The sequence below is a fragment of the Antechinus flavipes genome, chromosome 4 (genome assembly GCF_016432865.1).
Source record: "Antechinus flavipes isolate AdamAnt ecotype Samford, QLD, Australia chromosome 4, AdamAnt_v2, whole genome shotgun sequence".
In the NCBI taxonomy this organism is placed as follows: Eukaryota; Metazoa; Chordata; class Mammalia; order Dasyuromorphia; family Dasyuridae; genus Antechinus; species Antechinus flavipes.
This window is the reverse complement of record NC_067401.1, coordinates 12,037,234-12,063,408: the sequence shown is the minus strand read 5'-3', so window position 1 is coordinate 12,063,408 and position 26,175 is coordinate 12,037,234. Positions and strand designations below refer to the sequence as shown.

At 40.1% G+C, this 26,175-nt stretch overlaps 1 protein-coding gene across 1 annotated transcript in view; it reads left to right on the top strand.

Moving 5' to 3' along the window:
• Positions 1-9,586: 9,586 nt before the first annotated feature.
• Positions 9,587-26,175, top strand: part of LIPH (lipase H) — a 30,825-nt gene continuing 14,236 nt past the window's right edge. Inside the window, exons 1-3 of the mRNA XM_052000049.1 lie at positions 9,587-9,800; positions 17,663-18,030; positions 20,830-20,938. Coding sequence (XP_051856009.1) covers positions 9,752-9,800; positions 17,663-18,030; positions 20,830-20,938 — 526 coding nt within the window. The 5' untranslated portion in view covers positions 9,587-9,751. The remainder of the gene's footprint in view (positions 9,801-17,662; positions 18,031-20,829; positions 20,939-26,175) is intronic.

Genomic DNA, 26,175 nt, shown 5'->3' with positions numbered 1-26,175 from the left:
ATATAGATCAGGATGCCTGGAGATGGACCCAGATGCAATGGGAGATGTTGGCCCTTTTAAGCTAAAGTCTTTAACAGATCTCAGTTTGAGGCAGACCAATTAGTGATTAAGACTAGGTAAGTGCTTTATTGCACTCAGTGTAGTAGTTACTCATGATTCCAGAGAATTGATAATGAAACTTGACTGTTATCTACCTTTGGACCCAGAAACGATGGAATCCTGATGAGGAATAAGACGAATATTTTTTGAACGTGACCAGTATAGAAATTTATTTTGCTTGACTATTTTGTTGTTGTCAACGAGTTGTTTTTCAGTTGTGTCTGAGTCTTTGTGACCCCATTGGGGCTTTCTTGGCAAAGATACTGAAGTGGTTGACCATTTCCTTTTCCTGCTCATTTTACTAATAAGGAAACTGAAGAAACAAGGTAAAGTGACTAGCCCAGGCACACAGCTAGTTAGTGTCTGAGGCTAGATTTGAACTAATGAAGATGAGTCTTCCTGATTCCAAGCTCAGTACTCTATGCAATATGGTGCCCTGTAGCAGCCACTCTATAACGACTTGCTAATTGTTATTATAATCATTTCACATAAATCTTCCTATGGTCCTCTGAATTTTTTTTCTTTTAAAATTTATTTTATTTGAAAAAAAAAACAGAAAAGAAATACAAAACAAAATAAAGCAAAATAAGATAATATTGGTATATGCTCAGCAGAATATAAGGATTCAAAATAAATAACAAATTACCAGATCAAGAAAGCATATATGTTTAAATGGACATTCATGAATACATATATATGTGTGTATATATATATATATGTAGAAGAAATATTCATGAATGTCTATTTTTTTAAATTTCCTTGTAAATTGTTCTTTGGTTCTCTGCTGCACATCTTATTTACTTTATTCTTCTTTCCCTCTTTCATCTTTGCCACTCCCAAGCAAGCTACATTTAAGAAAAAGATATATTTATATATACATATGTAGATATATACATACATACATGTACTCACACTCACCCCCACATACACATACACACACATTTGTTTCCTATTCTTGATGCCTCTTTAATGAAATTCTGCTCCATAATCTGCCTTGCTATTACTTAACCTCCCCCCACCCAAGGATCCCTCTTCTTATCTCACCCTTTGCTTCTCCATCTGCCCATCCCTCCCTCCTTATTTATTTATTTATTTATTCATTCATTCGTTTGTTTGTTTGTTTGTTTTGCTGGGACAATGAGGTTAAGTGACTTGCCCAGGGTCACACAGCCAGGAAGTGTTAAGTGTCTAAGACCAGATTTATTTGTTTATTTATTTATTTTTTCTCTATTTTATTTTTTTATTTTTTTTAATAACTTTTTATTGATAGAACCCATGCCAGGGTGGTTTTTTACAGCATTATCCCTTGTATTCACTTCTGTTCTGATTTTTTCCCCTCCCTCCCTCCACCCCTTCCCCCAGATGGTAAGCAGTCCTTTACATGTTAAATATTTCACAATATATCCTAGATACAATATATGTTTGCAGAACCGAACAGTTTACTTGTTGCACAGGGAGAATTGAATTCAGAAGGTAGAAATAACCCGGGAAGAAAAACAAAAATGCAAGCAGTTTATATTCATTTCCCAGTGTTCTTTCTCTGAGTGTAGCTGCTTCTGTCCATCTTTGATCAATTAAGGCTCTCTTTATCAAAGAGATCCACTTCCATCAGAATACATCCTCAAACAGTATCGTTGTTGAGGTACATAATGATCTCCTGGTTCTGTTCATTTCACTCAGCATCAGTTCATGTAAGTCTCACCAGTCCTCTCTGTATTCATCCTGCTGTAAGACCAGATTTAAACTCAGGTCCTCCTAACTTCAGGGCTGGTGCTCTATCCACTGTACTACCTAGCTGCGCCGCCCCCCCCCCCCTTTCTTTATAGATTTTGGAAATATACCTTCATAATATAAATGTAGTGTTGCCTAATGAACCCATTCCCGATGTGAGGATTTTTCCGTTCATCATATCTTACACTGAAATAATACACTATTACATTGAAATAATCCAGTATTATTCAAAGTACAAGACTGAGCTGATCTTTGAGGTTTCTTGGATCTCAAAATCCAGTTGTTCAAACTTACAGGACTCTTCTATATCATCACCTGAGAAGTTGTCCCGGTTTTCTGGGGTAGAAAAAATCATGGTTGGGTTCTTCCCATACACAATGATGAAGATGACACATGGATGGGTTATTAGGGACCTTTTTGTGTCACCAGAGAGCCAATCATGATTAGGATTACTAAAGGAAATCACTCCCATTTATCCATCAAATAAAGAGTACATCTAGCTTGCCTCTAAGGACCCTTCCTCTGGGAGCCAATACTTGTATTTCTCCCGTTGACAGGCCTCCACAAAAAACATACACACCTTCAGGTAACCATCATTTAACACAGTGCTAAGCACACAGTAGGGATGGTCCCTAAGCATTTATTGATCACATTCCTAGAGTTACTTCATCTCCCATAAGATCGGGCCGGACTGGCCGGATTTGCAGTTTGGTCCTTGTGCACATTTCTAAGTGCTGCCCCGTCCCTAGAATGCTCTCTCTCCTTGTTTTTAAAATCCTCGGCTCCTTTTAACTAGGTTTTTTTTTTTTTTCCCAGCAGTTAGTGTTGCCCCCACTCCAAATCGCTTGGTATTCTGTTTGTATTTGCATCCACTTATCTACTTGCCAATACTCCCTCCCCTTTGATCCTGGCTTTTAGCCATTTCAAGTTAAATAATTTACATCATACAGTAACTGACCTCGATGCTGTTTTTCATCCTTGTTGAAGGCTTCTGGCAACATCACAGAAAACATCATGAAAAGACATGGGAGCAAACACACAGCCCTGCTTCACTCCACTGGTGACTGGGAAAGCAAGAGAGGGAGACCCGGAGAGGGTCCTTGTTACCATCCCTCATTCAGAACCTGTGAAAATTCTTATGGGCCAGAAAGTGAAACAAGGTGCTAACTCACTGGAATTGATAGAAACGATGCTTATGTACTTAAGTTCACACTTTTAAGAGTTTTAAGAGTTCACACATTAGCATTCAAGATTCACAAGTCAGGATTCAGTTGGGAGATTCACAGGTCAAGAACCCACAATCCCACTCTCTCGGAGGAGGAGTCAACCTTTGGGTTTACATCTTTAAGAGATCATATATAAGAAACTCTTGGAGCTTCAGCCAGGAGTCATTTGGGGAGATTGAGAAGCCAGAGAGTGCAGTCGGGCAGAATGGGGTATTCCAAAGAAGAGAGGCTGAAGCTGAAAGAGGCAAAGGACTAGCAACAGGAGCTCTTGGAACTAAGATCAGGGCTATTTTGGAAGAGACAATAAAGGATCTGGACTTTAACTGCTGCATTTGAGGTGATTATTACACAGAACTGAAACTGAGGCTGCCTCCAGAAGCTCCCCAAGAAATCTGCTCCCAGAGAACGATGGTATTTTAGAAAAGAAGACTCACCATGCTGATCTCATGACTGTATGTCTGTGAAATCTTGCCATATCAGTGCCATGCCAAAAAAGGGATCCATTTATATTAGAATTATTTTAGAAAGAGTGTGAAAATCTCTTGGCAAGATAAGGTCCTTTCTCAAGCTCAAGAATTCTGACTCTTCCACAGAGGCGGCAACTCTGATGGGCTGGCCACACGGTTTGAATGCCAAACGTATGTTTGCCTAAAAGATTATTTCATGGGGAACGCATACAAGGCAAGCACTCACGGAGGTCAGAGCAGGTGATACAAGGACATTGTCAAGGTCTCTCTGAAAAGCTCTGGAATCAATTGTGAGATGTGCGAGACACCGGCATAGGACCGCCTAACATGGCATGGACACGGCAAAGATGGTATGAATTCTACAAGCAAGGAAGTAGTAGTTCAAAAGAAATGTAAGATGTACAAATTTAGAAATCTCTCCACTCCAAATGTTCAAACAGACTATTTGTGCCCTGCCAGTGGCAGAGCCTTTGGAGCTTGCATTGGTTTGATTAGCCACAGTCAAAAAAGGAAAGATAAATAAAAACTTGTCTCTTTGTGTTTTCCTCCTCCCTCTTCTGGAAAAAAAGATACTGCTTCTTTATTGCTGATCCAAAAAAAGGGACAAGAGAACTTGTTAACTGGCTTCTACCAACAAATACACTAGGATCACAAGTTTGGACCTGGAAGGGCCCTCATAAGTTCTCTAATTCAAATCCTCCTTTATTTTAATGAAAAGAAAACTGAAGCCCAAAGTGGTTGTAACTTGCCAAAGTAACAAGCATTGGTGCATTTTGAAGGCACCAATGCTTTTGTTTTTAATTCTTTATATATTTTATAAATTTTATTTTCATTGTCAAGTATTTTTCTCCTTCTCCTCACCCTTCCCCAGAGAAAAAGTAAAAGAAAAAACAAAATCCAACAAAATAAGCATAGTTGAGCAAAATAAATTCCCAGATTGGCCATATCTAAAAATATATCTTATTTTGTATATTAATCTATCACTTCTCAGTCAGGAAGCAGGATGGCAATTTGCAACTGGAATCATGGTTGCTCATTGCACCTATCAGTTTTATGAAGTCATCAAAACTGTTCATCTTTGCAATTTTATGTATAATGATGTCATATATACCATATATGAAGTTTTATATATACACACACAGATACACACACACACACACACACACACACACACACATATACATTATAAATTGTTTTCCCAGGTTCTGCTCTCTTTACTCTGAATCAGCCTTCTTAGGTATCTCTGAAACTTTTTCTTCATTTTATACAGCACAATAATATTCCATTGTATTCATACATCATAATTTAGGCGCCATTCCCCAATTGGTGGGCATTCCCAGAGTTCCCAGTTTTTTGCCACCATAAAAAAGAACTGTTATCAATATTTTTGTAAGTCTAGGTCCCATTCCTCTTTCTTTGATCTCTTTGGGGATATAGGCCAGTAGTGCCTTGCTCACTTTGATTTGGTGACTTTTGGGACCCTACATTCCTTTGGGAAGATATAACATAATTAATTAATCAAACAACGCTTCCTATGTTCTAGCACTTAAATGCTTTTTTTCTTCATTCATCCATCCATCCATTTACTTACTTATTGTGTTAAGCCCCAAGGATACAAAAGCCAAAACAGACCTAATTCTTCATCTTTGCCATCATACCATCTGCCTTCTGGGAACAGGAAAGAAAGTTCAGGTTGCACCTGAACAATTTTTTTTTTATTTGTGAAGTCCATTGCTTGAGGCAAAGAGAAGCAGGGCAGACATAGCTATTTTGTAGATTGCTTTGCTTTAATGAGCTTTTAAGTGCTGGCTAGGAGCCGTTACATGCCAAGCAGTGTGGATTTCTTGCTAGTCTTGCTCATTTTCTTCTTTGCCTGGCTGCGCTGGATTGAAAACCAGGGACAAAATGAGGTTTCCTTAGTCTGAAATATGGTTTTTAATTAGTTCCATGCAGATGCTAGTGAACTCTGGTATATTTTGCATTCTTCTTTAAGTTTTTTTTCCTATAAAATGTTTTTATTCATTCTTTTTTTTCTTTTTCTTATACTATCAGATCCCAATGACTCCTCTGTCAACAAATACAACAGGACCTTCCCTTTTAAAAAAGATTTTTTTTCTCAATTGTTAACATTCTTTTATTAAAAATAATTTTTGAATTCCAAATTCCCTTCCATCTCTTTGCTTTGAGAAGGCAAGCACTTTGATAGAGATTAGATAGCTACAGTTATGGAAAACATTTCCACATTCACCATGTTGATAAGAGAATTAAAAAAAAAGAAAAAAAAAGAGAGAAGGAAAGAAAAAGCATGCTTTATTCTGTGTTCAGATTCCCTCAATTCTTACTCTACAGGTGGATAGCATTTTTCATCATAAGTCCTTTGGATTCAAAAGAAGAATAGACACAGAAGCGTTAGAAGGAGGAGGAAGGCTTGTGGTTCTAAAAACCTACTCACATTAGAAATGGGTTTAATAGGCAACACTACATATATAATAGGAAGGACATAGCATCCTCCAAAATTTATAAAGAAATAAGCGGGGAGAGATAGATAGATGGGAAAACAGAGAGTGAGGGAAGAAGACATGGGAGGGATCGTTGGGTGGAGAAAAGTTAAGTAAGAGCAAAGCAAGTTATGGAACACAAAGCAAAGAGTCTGCAGGGATAAGAAAGTTCTCTCTCTCTCTCTCTCTCTCTCTCTCTCTCTCTCTCTCTGTGTGTGTGTGTGTGTGTGTGTGTGTGTGTGTGTGTATCTACATATATATACATAAATATATTTTTTCTTAACTCTAGCTTGCTTCTGGGAGATGAAAGAGGGAAAATGAATAAAGTAAATTAGATGCACAGCAGAGAACAAAGAACAATTTACAAGAAAGTAAATAAAAAATGGACATTCATAAATATAATTCTTCTATAAATATATATATACTTTCTTCATCTGGTAATTTGTTATTATATATTTTGAATCCTCCCTGATGTTCTGCTGGACACATGACAATGTTCTCTTTTGTTTTACTTTATTTTGTTTTGTATTCTTTTTCTGTTTTTTTTTTTTTAATTTTTTTTTCAAATAAAATAAATTTTAAAAAAAAAGTCCTTTGGAATTGTCTTAGATCATTGTATTTCTGAGAATGGTTAAGTCATTCATAGTCCTCCTCACTCTAGGGAGCCAGTGCTCTATTAATTATATAACCTAGTTGCTCTAGTCCAGGGGTCCTCAAACTTTTTAAATAGGGGGCCAGTTCACTGTCCCTCAGACTGTTGGAGGGCCAGACTATAGTAAAAAAACAAAACCTTTATTTTGTGGGCCTTTAAATAAAGAAACTTCATAGCCCTGGGTGAGGGGGATAAATGTCCTCAGCTGCTGCATCTGGCCCACGGCCATAGTTTGAGGACCCCTAGATTCATAGTCAATCACGGTTAAAATGTTGCTATTCATTTTTCTCCTGGTTCTGCTCACTTCACTTTGTTTCAGTTCACATAAATCTTCCCCTCTCATCATTTCTTATAGCACGACACTACTCTGTCACAATCATATACTTTAACTTGTTCAGTCATATCACAATTGATGGGTATTGCTTCAATTTCTAATTCTTTGTCACCATAGAAAGAGCTGCTGTAAATGAATAGGGAGTTTATATTCGTCCACGTAGGAACTTTTCCTTTTTCTTTGATCTCTTTGAGATACAGACTATTTTGGGATATGGATTATTTCTGAATACAAAGTATTTCTGAGTATGCAGTTTTATAGCCCTTTGGCCATAGTTCCAAAATTAATCTCCAAAACAATGAGATCAGTTCACAACTTTACCAACAATGCATTAGTGTTCCATTTTTCCACATTTCCTCCAATTTTTGTTGTTTTCCTTTTCTGTCATACTAGTTAATCTAATAGGTGTGAGGTAGCACCTCAAAGTTGTTTTAATTTGTATTTCTCCAATCAATAGTGATTTCGAGCATTTTTTTTCATATGATTACAGATTACAGATAGTTTTGATTTCTTCTTCTTCTGAAAACTCCCTATTCATATCGTTTCACTATTTATCAATTGAGAACTCATTTAAGTTTTTGATTTCATTTTCCCCACCAAACAACAGCAACAATGAAAAACCAGAATTCCAACGTCCATGCCTTTGAAGCCCAAGTTCTAGCTAGTCAAAGAAGGATAGGTTCATACGGAGTCCGGAGCTGGAAAGGAACCTCAAAAATCAGGTAGTCCAACTTCCTCATTTTTTACATCAGATAGATAAAATGACTTCAAGTCCTACAGATAGAAAGCAGCAGAATCCAAATCCTATAACTTCACATTCAACCAACAGACATTAAGTACCTAATATATATTATATTGTAAGGATACAAATACAAAAACATGATCATTCTTGCTCTGAAGGAGCTTATGTTCTCTTTTTCTATTTTAAAAAGTTTCATAATTTCTTTTTGCATCACTTTCTTTTCCAAACATATCCTCTACTGCACTCCCTAGAAAACTATTCTTTGTAACAAAGAATGCAAACAAAAGAAAAAGAGAGAATAAAAGCAAAATTAATCAACAAACTAAGTCTGTATGCAATGCTCCATACACAGTCATTTGCAAATGGAGGGAAAGATGGAAGGCATTTAACAATTGCTTATTGATTGATTAATTTATAGTCAATTTATTTGAGATAATGTTGTAACTCTCAAAAAACAAAAAATAAGCTCCTTATTGTCACTGAACCATATAAAGGGCTTATGTTCTACAAGGTGAAAAAGTGGGAACAGTAAACCAGATTAGTACATTCAGAGAAGGTTGGCCACTAGGGGCTGATTATTTCCCTCACATCAACGTACAAATTGTTTTCAAAGGCATGGGGAGGTTGGAGTCCATGTGTTTGGAAAGAGTACATACGATTATAAAATCACACATCTTTGAAATATCAAAGTAAATAAATAAGTAAGAACTAGCATATAATCTGAAACACGAATCCATGAGAATTGTATACAATCTGAAACAAGGCTCCATAAGAATTGTATACAATCTGAAACAAGGCTCCATAAGAATTGTATACAATCTGAAACAAGGCTCCATAAGAATTGTATACAATCTGAAACAAGGCTCCATAAGAATTGTATATAATCTGAAACAAGGCTCCATAAGAATTGTATACAATCTGAAACACGGCTCCATAAGAATTGTATACAATCTGAAACAAGGCTCCATAAGAATTGTATACAATCTGAAACACGGTTCCATAAGAATTGTATATAATCTGAAACAGGGCTTCATAAGAACTAGTATACAGGGGGCAGCTAGGTGAGGCAGTGGATAGAGCACCAACACCAAAGTCAGGAGGACCTGAGTTCAAATTTGAACTCAGACACATAACACTTCTTAGCTTGTGTCCCTGGGCAAGTCACTTAACCCCAATTGCCTCAGCAAAACCAAACCAAACCAAAAACTAGTATACAATCTGAAACAGCTCTTTGGGAAAATGCATTTTTGTAACTGAATGGAGCATAATAGATCATCCATAATTTGAGAAGCACAGATGTAGTAAAGGCAGGGAAGGGAGAGAGGAAGAAAATAAAGAGAGTGAGGGAAATTGGGTTCAAATTCTGCTTGTGGAAGCAGACATGCCCTTAAATGGAAAAAATAATGCTTAATATATAGGATTGCTGGGAAACAAATGAGACAAAGCACAGCGTTGTTCTTGTTCGGATTGTTCTTAATTTCTCCAGCAGAAGTCTTCTATCCTGGGCTCCTAGTCTCAAAACAGCTTGGGACGTCATTTGATGCATCCACAGCCCTTTGCCTTTGCCCTTTGCCCAAAGCCCTTGCCTGCTTCCCGGCGGCCTGAGAACAACAAGAAAATGACTGTACTCCTCACTGATTTCCACACCCCAAGCCAAGCTCCCGTGAGCCACCCACAGAGACCTGAAACTATTTGAATTCATCACTTTGCAAATATGAATTCTCGAATTCAAATGTGCCCAAGAACGACTGGGGTGAGGGTGGGGATGGGGAGGTGGGAACCACATGACGTTTCCTTGAGAAGAGGAGGAGTCAGACTGAGCAGGTAGGAGTCGGAGGCTCACCTTTCCATTCACTCGCTGCTGGTAACTTCCTGCTGTCACTCCACCTCTGGCTCACCCATCCTAGCTGAGGCTGAGGGAGCTTTGGGACCTAGAGCGGGGAGACTGCAGGGAAGGAAGCTGGCCCTCCTGACCCCCCAGTCCTGCCCTCTGCCATTCCCCATGCTGAGATTCCTCCTCCTCATCTCCTTGGTGTATTTGATCAGCTCCGGTAAGCTCCTTCTTTCCATTTTTTTTTAATGTCATTTTTAGAAGAAAAAAATGATTACTATGTTGTTATAATTTTGTGTCTTAAACATCTGCTTTATGATGTGAAACATTTTCCAAAGAAGTTTTTTGTTTTTTAAAAGAAAACTATGATTTTATTTATTTCCTTTCCTCAGACAGACTTGTGGCTCCTTCAAGATAGTTAAATAGGTTTGCAATCAGAACCAATGGGATTGCCGTTCACAGCTAAAATCCACCCTGTTTTTCATGTGCCAAGAAATGTTGTCAAGTTTTAATTGAGTAGTTTGCGGTGTGTTCTTTCATACAACCAGATCCTTTGGGAATCTCATCTTAAAAAAAAAAAAAAAAAAGGAAAAAGGAAAAATTCCAGCATTCCGTATGCTTGAAATCCATATTGAAATCACAAAGTTTAAGCTTAAATACTGTGACCAGGCTCAGTCTGTTTGTAAATGTTGCTAGACTTTCCTGCTTGGAAGCAAGTGCAAAGCAGAATTCCAATGGAAATGGAGCACATGCCTTATGGAAGACAGACTAGGAGTTTGGGATTTTCCACCGAGGGGCAGGGATGATCAGGTGAATAGCTGGGAGTAGGATTCGATCGATAAGCATTTTTAAAGCACCTAGAAGTCAATTAGTGATTTTAAAAAGGGCAAAACTAGTTCCGTCCTCAAGAAACTTACCTTTTTAGTAAGGAGGCAAACACAAAAATCATGATTCTGTATACATAAAAATCATATATTGTAAATAGAGTAGATGTAGACATAAAAACCGTATATTGTATACAGACTAGATGGAAGTAGTCCCAGAGGGAAGGTGCTAGCAGGGAAAGGAAGGGGAGGAAGGAGAGAAAGTGGAATTTGGGCCATGGAAACTGAGAGGGGAAGGCCAGAAGTGAAAAAGTCCTTGTCTCATTGGAGGAAGTAGCATCCATATTTTTATAAGAAATTAGGTATTTCTGTTACATTTGTTTAAAAGAAAAAGAAATTTAGGTCAAACACAGTCGCCGCATGTGTGAACTCTTCTACAAGCAATGGTATTTCATGGGATTGTTGCAGGTAGGGAATCTAGAGCTTATTCCCCAAAAGAGTGCCAGTGTGTTTGACTTGCTCAGCTAATAGTAATAGTAATCATTCCCATTTAGTGTAGTACCTACTATGTATCAAGTATGAACGAGATAAGGTGAGATCTTTCAAGACAGTTATGAAAATCGAGTAAGGCTTCATCTATTTCAAAGTTTGAGTAGGCCTGAAGGACTTTAAGCATTAAGTTGAGGGCATACTTAAAGTGTCTCCTCCCTGCTATCCTCCTAAGGACATACTTAAAGCCCCCTTCCTGTTATCCCCCTAAGAGCATACTTAAGTCCCCTTCTTGTAATCCTCCCTATTTCAACCAAATATGGGCAACTATGTACTTATTGGTCAAGTTCAATTTCTTGGGTAGTTCCCTTGTTTAGAATGTAAGATCCTCAGCCTATAAGGATGAGGGTCAGTGGTGGGAGGGGGAATTTGCATTAGGGATGAACCTGACCCCTACAGTGCTTCCTCCCTTTGATTATCTCTCTGCTGGATGGGTGGGATGCCCTATTCTCACGAGAATGTATAATAAATTTTGCTTTGCTTCTAGAGATCTCTTCAGCTTTTTTTATTAAATGGTTTCTGACCCACACAGGTACTTAACAAACAGCATCTCCTTCGATCGTCAGAATGATCCTGTAAGGGAGGTGCTTTTGTTAGCCCCATTTTACAGATGGGGAAACTGAGGCAAAGCGATACAATGATTTGGTAACATTTTTACAGATGGGGAAACTGCGGTAACACAACTACTAAGGGTCTGAGGCTGGATTTAAATTCTGGACTTAATGACTGTCATCCAGAGCCCTTGAATTTCTTTAAGGATAGTTTTCCTGCCTCTGTAAAATCAGGCTCAACAGTCTTTAGAGGATTCATATCACAAAGTGCTTCAGTTATTCTCCCCATCTGCTGATGCATTTTAATGAAACATACTAGTAAGAAATCAGAGCCAACATTGTTTAACTCGGTGACTACAAAGTAAGGCAATCTTTCGCCAGAAATCAAGTACAATCAACAAGAAATCCAAATAATCTTGTTCTAATGGTTTCTAATTCGTGTTTTTCCCTTGCTTCTTCCCTTCTCTTCCTTGAAATTGTAAGGATGATGAACATCTGTGTGTAATCTATCTACCGATACATGAAGGGCTAGAAATGGGAGAAAGAACGATTATCCTAAGGAGAAAAAAAGATCAGGTAGTGATTCAAATCAGAAGTCTCAAAAGTACAAATTTTGAGCATGTGTCTTAGTCCTTTTTTCTTCTCCCCTAAGATGAAGGGGGTCGAGGAATTGGGTTGGATCAGTTCTGAAGGGCTCTGGGATCTGCTCACCTTTAAACTCTGCTCCCTGAGAGATCTTTTACCAAACTGACAAAATCCTTCAGATTTGATTTATCAATGGGATTTTTAACAGGAAACTCCCAGAAAAGACTGTAAATGGCTAAGAATTGATCAATTAATTGACAAGCATTTATTAAGTATTTACTATATACCAGGCTCACACAAAGAATGAAACAATAGGAGTTTACTCAGGGATTTACTGTGTGAAATCACAGGTTTAGGACTCGATTCAAAAAAGCCAGGTTGGATTCCAGGGTGCGGCTTGCTGCCTTCACAGCCCCCTCCCACAAGTCACGGGCAAAGTGGACTCTGACTCTGATGTCAGGGGACAGTATTCTGCAGGTGCCCTTTTTCTCTCTTAAACCTTTGGAAACTACTCCCCTTCCCCCAGAGGCTGATAAAGGGGACTTTGTGAGCTTGTGTGCTGAACATACAGAGACCTGGGCTCCCTGAGCTCAGTAAATATTGAGAAGTTTAATGATTAGAGAGTTCCAGAAAGTTAAAACTCGAAGGGAACCTTAGAAATCTGTGCCAAATCCCTCATCTGACAAGGAGGAGACTGAGACATGGAGAGGAAAAATGGTAGAAAGTGGTGTTGCAAGACGGTGCTCTTCCCAAGGGAAGACAGCAAGAGGATTCAGGGAATGGCGCCCTGAGAGGGGACTTGGGAAGTCCTGAATTTAAACTGGCTTCAGACACATCTTAGGTGTGTGATCCTAAGCTTGCCTTTTAACTTCTTAAACTCTGTCTGCCTCAGCTGCATCAACTGTAAAATGGGACACCTTACAGAACAGGGCTGTTGTAAGGATCAGATGAGTTGGTAGTTGTGGCTGGTATACAATAGGAGTTTAATAAATGCTTGTTCCCGTTTCCTTCAGATGTGGCGTTCCATTCTGCATCCATCCTCGTGCCTTTGCAGCAGGCAGTGCCTGAAATGCCCTCCCTTTCTCTTCTAACCCTTTAACTTCCTTTAAAGCTCAGCTCCTGCCACTTCCCACCTGGGACTTTTCCTGATGCCCCCAGACTGGCTAGTAACTCCCACCTTGCATTTCTATCTTATAGCATTTTCTATGTACGTATCATCTTTCCAATTAATATGCTTTCCAAAGGAATGGGCCACTTAATTTTTATCTTTTTTATTCCTGGCATTTAGCATAGTTCCTAGTATACAGTAATACTTAGAACACAGATGCTGTATGTGAATGAAGGTCACTTTTCCATATCCCATAAATGCAGCAAATTCAGCAAATATTTATAAATAGTAATAATAAAAATCAGCAAGTATATAGCTGTAAGGTTTGCAAGGAATTTTAAAATGTATATATATAATGTGTATATATGAATATATCTGAATGCATTTCTAGAAATAGTTGAATTCTATATAGGAATATATTTGATTTTGTTCCTAGACAGCTGGCCAGCACAGTGGATAAAGTGCTGGCTCTAGATAGAATCTGTATATATGAATATAAATATATATGTTTGTATATGACATATCAATATATTCACATAGATATATAATATATAAGTCTATATAAATACATATTGATATATACATAGATATATAATATATGTACATATGCATATTGCTATATACACAAGTATATAATATATAGATATTGATATATACATAGATATATTATAGGTCAATATAAATAGATACATATAATATATATGTGCATGTATACATATTGATTTATACATATATAATATATACCTATTGGTGTATACATAGATATATAATATATAGGTAATATACATAGATATATACATACATATAATATATATGTGCATATATACATATTGATTTATACATACATAATATATATATACCTATTGGTGTATACATAGATATATAATATATAGATAATATACATAGATATATACATACATATTAATATATGTAGATATATGATGTTTACACACTCAAGATATACCTACATAGATATATAATATATGTAGCTATACATATTGCTATACACACAATTATACATATATACACATATTGATATACATAGATATAATATATATACACATATCAATATATGCATAGAGAATGTATGTGTACATATTGATAAATATACATAGATATATAAATATATATTACTACATATTCTATATGTATAGAATCTATATAGATAGATATTCTACATCTTGGCTAAGATACTGGAGTTGAAAAAACCCAAGTTCAAATCTGTCTTCAGACACGTATTAGCTGTGTGATCCTAGGCAAGTCACTTAACTCTGCTTGCCTCAGTTTCCTCATTTGTTATATGAACCGGAGAAGGAAATGGAAACCCCTCCAGTACTTTAGCCAAGAAAATCCCAAATGGGGTCACAAAAAAGTCCAACACCTGCCCAAAAGCAGTGACAACAAGCTCTTACGGGAAGCTAAGTCCTGTGCTGGATGCTGGGAATGGGCGAGATAGAATGAGACTTTGGCCAACTCGAGCGGCCCATGCACTCAGGTTTAGAACCGGGAAGGACTCACAAGTCCCCGGGTCCAAGCCTTTCCTAGTCCTGAGCAAGAATCCTCAAGCCTGAGAGAGGGGAGCCAGGAGCTCATAAAGGAGCAGGAAGTTTGGTATGTCCAGGAAATCATCTGAGTTAAAGAGACTATTAGCCAGCCAGAGCCACAGCGAACCTCCCCAGGTTTGGACGAGAGCTTGGGGGAGGAGGGGACCGGGATTCTGAGTCAGGGGAGGGCTGGGCAGGAAAGAGTCCCTGGGAGTGGCCTGGGTGGCTCCACTACAACAGTTGAGGGAGATAAGAATGAGGGTAATTCCGGAGCCTTTTTCTGGGAGGAACTTTGGCCTCCGAGGCCAGAACTGGGACAGTTTCAGGTGTGGGATCTTGTTTCAGGGCAAAGCAGATAAAGAAATAAACGCTCACCTGTTATAGAAAAGGGGAAATATCCCACTCTGATGTCATGAGCCCAACTCGGGAAATTACATTTCTATCAATTAAGAAAGGCAGGTACACCTTGGCAGCTAGTTCTGCAAACGTAAGTAGGGAGGCGTATTTCTTTTACTTTATTTTTCTCTCTTTCGTTCTGGAAACATGACCTATATGGAAACATGTCTTTCCCACTTTCACATGTATAATAGCTATCACATGCTCGCCTTCTCACCCGTGGGAGAGGGGCAAGAGAGGGGGAGATCATTGGAAATTCAAAATTGTAAGAAGTGGATGTTAAAAATAAAAATGTCAAACGACAGCTGAAGGCGATGTGAGAGAGATCCATTTCACAATCATGCTTTGGATATTATACGTTGCTGGGGTCGACATTTGGGCTTCTACCTCCCAGACCCGTGTTTCCTTTTGCCCTCATTCCCTTTTTTGTAGAATCAGAGAATGACAAAGCCCTCCTGATTGTCTTCCTTCTACTTCTCTTTTGCTTCTTTTTTGTTTTCCCCTTCTTCCCTTGATTCCATTCTCAGAACTCTGACTAAGAGGTTGACCTGCGTCCTGGGCAAATCCCTTCTGTGTTTGTTTCCTCATTGGTAAAATGGTCTAGGTGGTCTTTAAGGACTTCTTGCTCTGGGATGCTCTGATTCTGTCACCTCTTCTCTCTGGGCCACAGTTTCCTCGTGGTTCGATTGGGTTCTCTTCCAGCTCTGACTTCAGATCCTAATCCCCATGATCCTATGATTGAGGCAGTAAATTTGTATGGTCTCCTTCCTGATATGTGAGTGGCTATGTGGTCTGGTGGAAAGACTATATGACTTGGAAGAGAGAAAAACTGGCTCTGACGACCTATCTGACATCTTACTCCTCTGAGCCGCAGTTTCCTTGCCTGTAAATTGGGGATGCCCCTTTAACACAGCCCAACAGATGATCTAGCTTGGGCTTTCCCCGGTCTCTTCAGCTCGGTTAAATCAGAGATACAGCAAATAAAACTCATCACACAGATACTGACTAACAGGTGGATCTTGTTCACAGTCATCAGAGGGAGTGGCCCACGTGTTAGGTGCTTTCCTGGTTTGTCAGCTTGTGGGAGCCCGTGTCGCGCTTCAGGACTGTAAGCTCTCGGGGGGATTTTGCCTCTTTTGTCTCCCTAGCATTGTGCCTGACACATAGTAGGTGCTTAATAAAGGTTTACTGACTGACTGTACTTGCATGTGAGTGTTCTGCCCAGTGCCCTATAAATGTGGAACGCCAACAAGGAAACCGGACCCAGAGCTGGAAAACCGGGTCTAACCTCGTCCTTAACTCTTCCGATGATCCGCAGGTAGCACTTAGAAGGAACTGAAACAAAGGGCCTGAATAAAAGATTAGCTCACCAAGCATCAAATAAACTCCCCTGGAAAAGGCACAGCTTCCGAAACCTGTTCAGCGTGTTTCAGCCGCCGGTGCCTTCTTCGCAACCAGAACAACAGCTTTGGCTGCAACTTAGCAGGTTTTAGATTATAAAGTAAAGAGGCTGTGGGCGACCACTTTGGCAATGCGAGGAAAGGCCGCAGACTATCAAAGAACGGTGTGTCCCCTTCAGCGTCTGGGGCTGTAAAATAGTTTCAGTGCAAACCAACCGACATATTCTTCGTGCATTCTGTCTGGGATTCATCAAATATTTGCCCTCATTTTTTCCCCACAATTCCATTCCATTCAATCCAATAAACATTCGTTCTTCCTTCTTTCCACATTTCGATTCAGCAAACGTTTATTTTTCCTCCTTTATGCCTTAGTTCCAAATGTGAGTTCAAACTTGAGATAAACTTTGAAGGGCATTAGGGTTTCACAGAGACAGAGGTAGAGTGTGAGGGATCCGCTTATATAAAGGACAGGGGAGGGTTGTAATATTATATGTGAGAAAGAGCGGGAAGGCCAGATTGTGAACCAGGTGACAAAGAAAGGGGGAGGGACCCATAACAGAAAGAGAAAAGTTTGTAAGAAATGTGGATATGGAGGAAAAGACGAGGCATTCTGGTTTGACCAAATTGAGATGAATATGCCCTTGGGATTATTTTATTTTATTTGGGATATTTAATTTTTGTCTCTTTTGTTTATCAGGTTAGCTAATGGTTTTTCAACTGCTTCAATGTCTTTTTTAAAAAACAAGTCACTTTTATTTATCATTTCAATAAGGTTTCTTATTTTTCTATTTTATCTTTTGTTTAAAAAAATAATCTGCTGTCCCTGCCTGCCCAGGAAAGGAATGCTCTTGGAATGGAGTGGGTTGGGTACAGGGAGGGCAAGGGCCTCTTCAGGAAAAGTGTGTTATTTACAAAAGGTAGCCTCGTTTGGAAACGAATGAGGGAAATGCTATGGGTACTTCTCAAAATGGGAATCTCGGTCCCGAAAGGGCCAGAGGTTAGACGAAAGGTATTGTGGGACCACAGAGAGCCGACATCTCCAGCCAACTTCACCCCCGTCATCCATCTCTTCCCTCTACGCTTCCATCCCTCCAAGTCACTTCCCCCTCTCCTTCTGACTTTCAGAGCCAGACGAAGAATGCCCCACATTCACCAGGCTCCACTTCCACAACGCCGTCGTGGGCACAGACCTCAAGGTGAGACTGCTGCTGTACACACGGGAGAACGCCACCTGCGCCAAAGTCCTCGAGTCTCCCTTCCCCGGGAGCTTCAACCTGACCAAGAAGACCACCTTCATCATCCACGGCTACAGGCCCACGGGCTCCCCGCCAGTCTGGCTGTCTGAGCTGGTGCAGGGCCTGCTCCGCGTGGAGGACATGAACGTGGTCATGGTCGACTGGAACCGGGGAGCCACCCACATCATCTACGCCATGGCCTTCAAGCACACCAGGCCGGTGGCCGAGAGCCTGACTGAAACCATCAACCAGATGCTGGTAAGGGGCCCGTCCCTGGGACAAACGGTGCCGCCCGCCCCCTTTCTTGGAGGAAGTCAGGGGTCCCGCAACTAGTGCCTGAGGCTGAACTTGAACTCGGGCCCTCCTGATTCCTTTACATGGGCAGTTTATGGTACCCTGCCACTGCTTCTCATAACCATGGGAGATGAGCTGAATGGTGGGCCCAGATCCTCTGGGCTGGGTGACGTGTGAAGGGTCTAGGAGGGGCAGCATGTCCAAGAGGGTCTTTGGGAGCAGGGAGAAAGGCATGTGACTCCCACTTCCCCTCCTTCTTCCCTTCCCGGTGGAGTAAGGTGCAAATTTGTTGTTTAGTCAATTTTTCAGTTATGGGCGTGAGCCCCTTTGGGGTCCTCTTGGCAGAGATCCTGGGTAGTTGGCCATTTCCTTCTCCAGCTCCTTTTACAGGTGAGGAAACTCAGGTACGTGGGGTGAAGTGACACTAGTAAGTGTCGGATGTTGGATCTGAACTCAGGAAGATGAGCTCTGGGCCCAGGGTCTCCTGAATGGCAAAGACCTTGCTCTAACCTTCCATTCTCCTTCCTCAGCACCCTAAGGGCCAGGGTCCCACTCCCTTCTGCCCTCTCCCTGTTCCCATCCCCTCATGCACTCTCTCAAGAGTTTCTCCTACCTTCCAGTCTCTTCCACCTCCAGTCTGTCCTCCATACAGTGTCAAAATATCCTTCCTAGAACACATCATTTTCCCTATTACCCCTTAAATAAGATAGAATATCCTCTACTTTAATTTTTTATTTTAATTTTATTTTTTATTTGATTTTTAATTCTTTTTTCTCTTTCACCTTCACAGTCCCTAAGATCCGGCCCCAGTCTTGCCATCCTCATGGGCTTGGATCTCTTTCATGTATTCTGTGTTCCAAAGAGACCGGCCCACTCACTGTTTCTCTCCCATCTCCACACCTTTGCTTAACCTGATCCCCCTGCCCGGGATGCCCACCCCTCTCCGCCCTTCCTCATGGAATCTGTCAAGGTCAGCTTATCTGTCTTCCTATGGAAACCTTCTCCTGGTCTCCTACGTCGTTCCTCCTAGTGACTAAATATTCCTTGAGACCAGAGACTTTTTCATTTTCCCTTTGACTCCCCAGCACATGCTCAAAAAATCATGTATTTGATAATCTCAGCAACGTGGAGGTTATTTGCATTGATGGCCTGGTAACCTAGAGACAGAGTCCCAAAGAAACCCTGAGTTCAAATCCTGACCCTGACACTAATTAGCTGTGTGACACTTAACCTCTGCTTGCCTCAGTTTCCTCATCTGTAAAGTGGGGATAATAACAGCCCCCGCCTTCCAGGGTTGTTGAGAGGATTTGGTGAGTTTGTGTATCTCTTGTCAAGTGTTGGGTGACCGTGTGAGGGATGTCTGAGTGTTCACTGTCATTATTGGGCTGTGAGCAGCACCTGCTGCTGGTGGAGGCAGTTTTGAGAGTGCAGTGGGCAGAGCTCTGGGCCCGGACTCAGGAAGGCCTGGGGTGCAGCTGTGTGATTCTGGCCTTAATCCCCCGAGTCGTTTCCTTATCATGACTTAGGGGTAAGAAGGGTATCTTCCTCCAAGAGTTGTTTTGTAAAGCGTTTTGCAAACCATAAATGCCATAAAGACACCAGCTCTTGTCATTATTATCGTAATCTCTCCTTGCCTCTCCATCCTGGGGTCATCCCGTAAGAACGTCACGGGGAGTCCACCGTTTGTGCTGGGAGCCACTCTCTGCCATCCGGGGATGAAGGGAGCTGCCCTTCTTCACCCCCTTCTCTCTCTCCCAGGCTGTAACCCCCTTTCTTCTTAGGTCAAACAGCTCTTTGGTGACTGGCTAGCCCCCAAAACAAAGACAAATACAAAAGGGCCCGAGCCCCCACTTCTTTAGTGACAGGCCAAGGGCTAAGGGGGTTAAGAATCATCAAGTCAAGTTTTTGAAAATTATTTTTAAATGTTACACAATAATTTTAATCATATAATAAAAATGACTCCCATCTGTAATACTTAGAGCTTACAAAGGGCTTTATTTGCCCATCTTGGCAGCCGGGCTAACACAGGCTGAGGTAACAAACCCACCGATGAATCAGGGGGATGTGACTGACCCCAAGCACGTAAAGACATCCCCCTGAGGCGGATGGGCGGATGAGCGCGACCCTTCCAAGGGCCACAGAGGCAGCTGCGGGGCGCTCAGGGCTTGGCCAGACATCCAGCACCCTTGGCCATACTGCGTCCCATCGCCGGCCATCTTGAACTTCGTCCTGCCCCTGGACTACGGTGACTGGAGGAGGGAGGGAGGCCGAGGACTTTGTGCGAGTCTGCCTCGTTTAAATGCAATTCCTCAGCAAGTCGAGACATCGGCCCATGATGTCATTGGTTCTCCCCAACAACAACACTACATACCATTAGAGCCTCCCAACAGCCCCATAAGGTGTGGGCTGTGATTAGTCCCATTTTACAGATGAGGAAACTAGCTGAGAAAGGCTGAGTGGTGTGTCCAGGGTCAGCTGGAGAGGTCCTCCCGAGCTCAAGTCCAGCCCTCAGAGGCCTCTGGGTCTCGCGTATACAGTAGATGCTTAATACTTGCTTGTTGGATTGGATTCGATTGCTCTGATGAGATACATATATGTGGGTGCACTTTTGTTTTTGGCTTGGGAGATTCAAAGGTTTAAAAGACATCCATGTAGGTTTTTTCAGAGAGTCATGGGGGATTAAGACCTGGGGGAAAAGCTTTGCCAAATGTTCCCCACGGCTGCTGCTTGCCCGCCTGATGGTCCTCCCTCTTGGAATCACAGGCCAATGGAGCGTCTCTTGACAACATTTACTTGATTGGAGTCAGCCTCGGGGCCCATATAGCCGGATTTGTTGGACAGATGTATGATGGGAAAATTGGAAGAATTACAGGTAAGGCTTCTGGGGGCCTGAACACAGCTTGTTTGTTTCATGGACAATTGTGCCCAAATGTTGTTTGAATTCTGGGGCTCCCCACAAGGTCAACCCCTAATTAAATGTATGTGTACAAACACATCTAAATATATACATACGTGTGTGTGTGTGTGTGTGTGTGTAATATATACCAGAGACAAATATAGATAGATATCTATATGTGTAGTTATCTTTTTTTCCTGAGGCAATTGGGGTTAAGTGACTTGCCCAGGGTCACATAGCCAGGAAGTGTAAGTGTCTGAGGTCAGATTTGAACTCAGGTCCTCCTGACTTCAGGGCTGGTGCTCTATCCACTGCACCCCCCCCAGCTGCCCCATGTGCTTATTTTTATTTGATAGAAGAATCAGCTCTGATTTCACCGATACATGGGACTCTCCAAGGGAAAAACTCCTCCCCATACAGATCACCGTGTCCTCTGCATTTAGGGTTGCTGGGAAGGTCTGGATGTTAGGTGACTTATTCAGGATCACACGGCCACCATGTTACTGGTGGGACCCGAACCACGGGCCTTCTGCTCCTAGTGCCATTTTTCCTCTCACTTTTTACAACCATTTCAGTCACTTGAGTCTAGCTCATCTTGGCGACCTTCTACTTTACCCCATTGTCCCCTGGGGTAAGGCTTTAATGCATCGCGTTACTTCCTTCTTCATCAGTTCGCACAGATCTTCCAGCGTTTCTCTGAATTCCCCATTCTCCGCTTCTCACCACACGATGGCGTGCCGCCACACCCATGAGCAAAGTGGTTTGGATACAGGGCAGAGTCCAGAAGACCTGGGTTCTGATCCAATTATGTGACTGGGCAAGTCCCTAACCCTCTGTCCCTAAATGTCCTTTTTCTCTGGGTGACCCGGAAGCATTAATTTTTACTCTGAGGATATTCAAACAATTCTGATTCTTCTTAGCAGAACTGGACTCTTGTGTATCCCACATTCCCCCCCTCATCCCCCCAAACAGCGTAACAGATCTTAGACAATTTGCTCGGTGCAGTCCACAGCTACAGTTGTCTCTGATGTCTACAGACTTACTCGTTTGCTAACCATGTAAGAAAAAGTAGGTGTTTCTTGCCTAAGCTGTTCTGGAGGAAGCCCTGCTGGTTCTTGGTAATCACTTCTCCTTCTTCTCCTCCTTTTCCTCCTCTTTTGCTTTCTCCTTCCTTCTTCTCTTTCCATCTCCTTTTCCATCTCATCTTTCATCTCCTCTTTCTCCTCCTCCTCCTTTTCTTCCTCTTTCTCCTCCTTCCTTCCTCCTCCTCCTCCTCTTTCTCCTTCTCTTTCTTATCTTTCTTCTCCTTTTCTTCCTCATCTTTCTTCTCCTTCTCCCTTGCCTTCTTCCTTGAATATATATGGTATTTGCGCTTCTCCATTTTCCACTCATCCTTCTTCATCATTCAAGGCTCATGAGCTGTGTTTCAGCCATTCAGTCGATCCTCGAGGACGTTGTCCATCTATCTGGCCCAGGTGGCCTGAATCCAACAAGAACTGGTTAGTTTCCATACATTCCAAAATCATGGATATCAACTCCCTGCAGATAAGATTCATTCTCTGCAGATAAGAATTCATTATTTGGTTTAAAAGATTGTTGGGAAAACTGAAAAGCAATATGGCAGGAACTGGGTATAGACCAGTATCTTATATCTTATATTTGCCAAGATAAAGTCAAAATGGATACATGATCTAGATATAGAGAGAGATTTTACAAGAAAATTAGAAGACTACAGAAAATATCATTTGTCAGACTTGGATAGATGAACAATTTCTGAATAAATGAGAGAGTGAGCAAAGTTAGGTGTAAAACAGATAATTTTGATTACATTAAACTAAAAAAAATTTGTTCAAATAAAAGAAATTAGTTAAGAAGGACATCAGGAAATTGGAGAGAAATTATAATTTATCAGATAAAGTTCTCATATCTACAATATGTAAACAACTTTGTCAAATCTAGAAGAATATAAAGAATACAAAATACAAGAAACAAAGAAAACTTGTATTCTTCTAGTTATTCTCCAATAGATAAATGGTCAAAGGATATAAATAGAATGTTTTCTTTGTTTGTTTTTTTTAGTTTACAAAAGGCAAGTTTAATAAGATCACTAAAATTTATTTTTAAGTTCTTACAAATGACTAGTATTTTAATACATAAGAATATAATAGAGTAAGCATTTCTCTTTTTTTTAAATTTTTGTTTTTAACTTCTTAAGCAAGTCATGTTAGCTTTTCTTAGCATTCATTGCTTCACCTGTAAGACAAGGAAACTGAACAAGATGACATCCATGTACTAAAAATATTTTTATTCTTATTTGTGAAGATTGTTTATTGCTTAAAATGTACTAACAAGATTCACTATGTAGCAAAAATAAGTATTATATTTAAATCTTATGATTTAGAGCTAAAGTGACCTCGGTCATCATCTAATCATCTGGTTCAACTCTTTTCCTTTACAAATGAGCAAACTGAGACTCAAATGGTCAGTTGACTTGCTCAAAGATCACAAGACAGTAACAAACAGAGAAGGGATTTCGAACCCATTTTACAGTAAGTTGTAAAATGAGATTACAGATATTGATGAAATTAAATTGACCTTGTATTGCCTTTCTCTTGTCTCCCACAAGTAGTGGTATTTCTCCAGATCTTATTAAATACTTCAAAATGAATAGCTAAGATGACTAAAATGTATTTATTAGCTGTTATATGTGGAATCAGCAAGATTTCAATAAAAAAAAAGATGTCCTGTCCAACCTCTATAGATTGAGATAATCATCACTGTGTCACCATTTAGGAAAAAGGAGGCTAATTCTCCCATTGATAAATGGTCAAAGGATATGAACAGAAAATTTTCAGATGAAGAAATTGAAACTATTTCTAGTCATATAAAAAGGTGCTCCAAGTCATTATTAATCAGAGAAATGCAAATTAAGACAACTCTGAGACACCACTACACACCTCTCAGATTGGCTAAGATGACAGGAAAAGACCACGATGATTGTTGGAGGGGAAATGGGAAAACTGGGACACTGATGCATTGTTGGTGGAATTGTGAATGCATCCAGCCATTCTGGAAAGCAGTTTGGAATTATGCTCAGAAAATTATCAAATTGTGCATCCCCTTTGACCCAGCAGTGTTTCTACTAGGTTTATATTCCTAAGTGATATTAAAGAAGGGAAAAGGACCTGTATGTGCAAAAATGTTTGTGGCAGGCCTTTTTGTAGTGGCAAGAAACTGAGGTGGATGCCCAGCAACTGGAGAGTGACTGAATAAATTGTGGTATATGAATGTTATGGAATATTATTATTCTGTAAGAAATGACCAGCAGGATGATTTCAGAGAGGCCTGGAGAGACTTACATGAACTGATGCCAAGGGAACTGAGCAGAACCAGGAGAATATTATACACCGAACAACAAGATTATATGATGATCAATTCTGATGGAATGGCTCTCTTCAACAATTAGATGATTCAAAGCAGTTTCAATTGTTCAGTAATGAAGAGAGCCATCTACACCCAGAGAGAGAACCATGGGAACTGAGGGTGGACCACAACATAGCATTTTCACTATTTCTGCTATTATTTGCTTGAATTTTTGTTTTCCTTTTCAAGTTTTTTTCTTTCTAGATCCAGTTTTTCTTGTGCGGCAAGTGTATAAATATGTATACATATGTTGGATTTAACATATATTTAACATGTATGGGACTACCTGCCATCTAGGCAAGGGAGTAGGGGGAAGGAGGGAAAAATCAGGAACAGAAGGCTATACAAGGGCCCAGTGTTGAAAAAATGACCCATGCATATGTTTTCTAAATAAAAAGCTTTAATAAAAAAAAAAAAGAAAAAAAAAAAAAGAAAGAAAAGGAGGCTAAATAAATAAATATGTTTTAAATGACTGCCTTGCTGGCGATACTGTAACAGTTGCTACATTAGAAAATTAAGATTGGGAATTTCCATACCTTGTGAACTGAATTTCTAAAGATGCAGCTAATGATTTTGAGCAAATTGCTCAGAACAAAGCAATTTTACTAATCAGTGCTGCTGAACAGGAAGTTTTCAAATGAGGAAATCAAAACAATTTGTAATCATATGAAAAAATGCTCTTAATCATTATTGATTAGAGAAATGCAAATTAAAACAACCATGAGGGATCATTTTATGCCTATCAGATTGATTATGATAGAAGGAGAAAGTAACAAATATTGTAGAGATGTGGAAAAATTGGGACCATCAATTCATTGTTGGTAGAGTTGTGATCTGACCCAACCATTTTGGAGAGTAGTCTGATATCACCCTCAAAGAGTGATTAAATTAATTATAATGTTTGACCCAGAAATATTACTATTTGGTCTATTTCCAAAGATGATTAGGAAAAAAAAAGGAAAAGGACCTATGTTTTAAAATGTTTATAACAACTGTCACTGTGCTGGCAAAGAGCTGGATATTACAAGGGTGCCCCTCCATTGGGGAATGGTTGAACAAGTTGTGGTATGTGATTTATGATGGAATACTACTGTGTTAGAAGAAATGATGATTTAACAATCAGCAGACTGATTTCAGAGAGGCCAGCAGAGATTTACATGAACTGATGCTAAGTGAAGTGAGCAGAACCAGGAGAACATTGTACACGGCAACAACAAAATAATACGATGATCAACTCTGTTGGAAGTGGCTCTTTTCAATAATGAAGTGATTCAGACCAGTTCCAATGGACCTGTGATGGAGAGAGCCATTTGCATCCAGAGAGAGAATTATGGGGGACTGAATGTGGATCACAACATAGTTATTTTTTCCATTTTTTGTTGTTGTTTTCTTGCTTGTTTTTTCTTTCTCATTTCCCGCCCCCCCCTTTTGATCTGATTTTGTACAGCATGATCAATGTGGAAATATATTTAGAAAAAAATGACATGATAATTTTGTTGTATATTTGAAAGGAATAGCAAATTGTGCATAATAGATTCATATACAATCATCTTTTTATTGTCCTAAATTATGGAAATGTTTCATTCCATAGATTAAATATTAAAAAAAAGAAAGAGGGATTTGGATTGGATCAGCACCAAGATCCCCTCCAGATTTGGATCAGTGTTTGTGGGATCCCTTGATCTCTTCCAGCTCCAAATCTCTAAGATTTGAGGATTCTTCTACTTTGAGCAGATAGGACTTTGGGCCATTTCTCCAAAGCACTCACCACGCGGTGAGCAGCATCATCT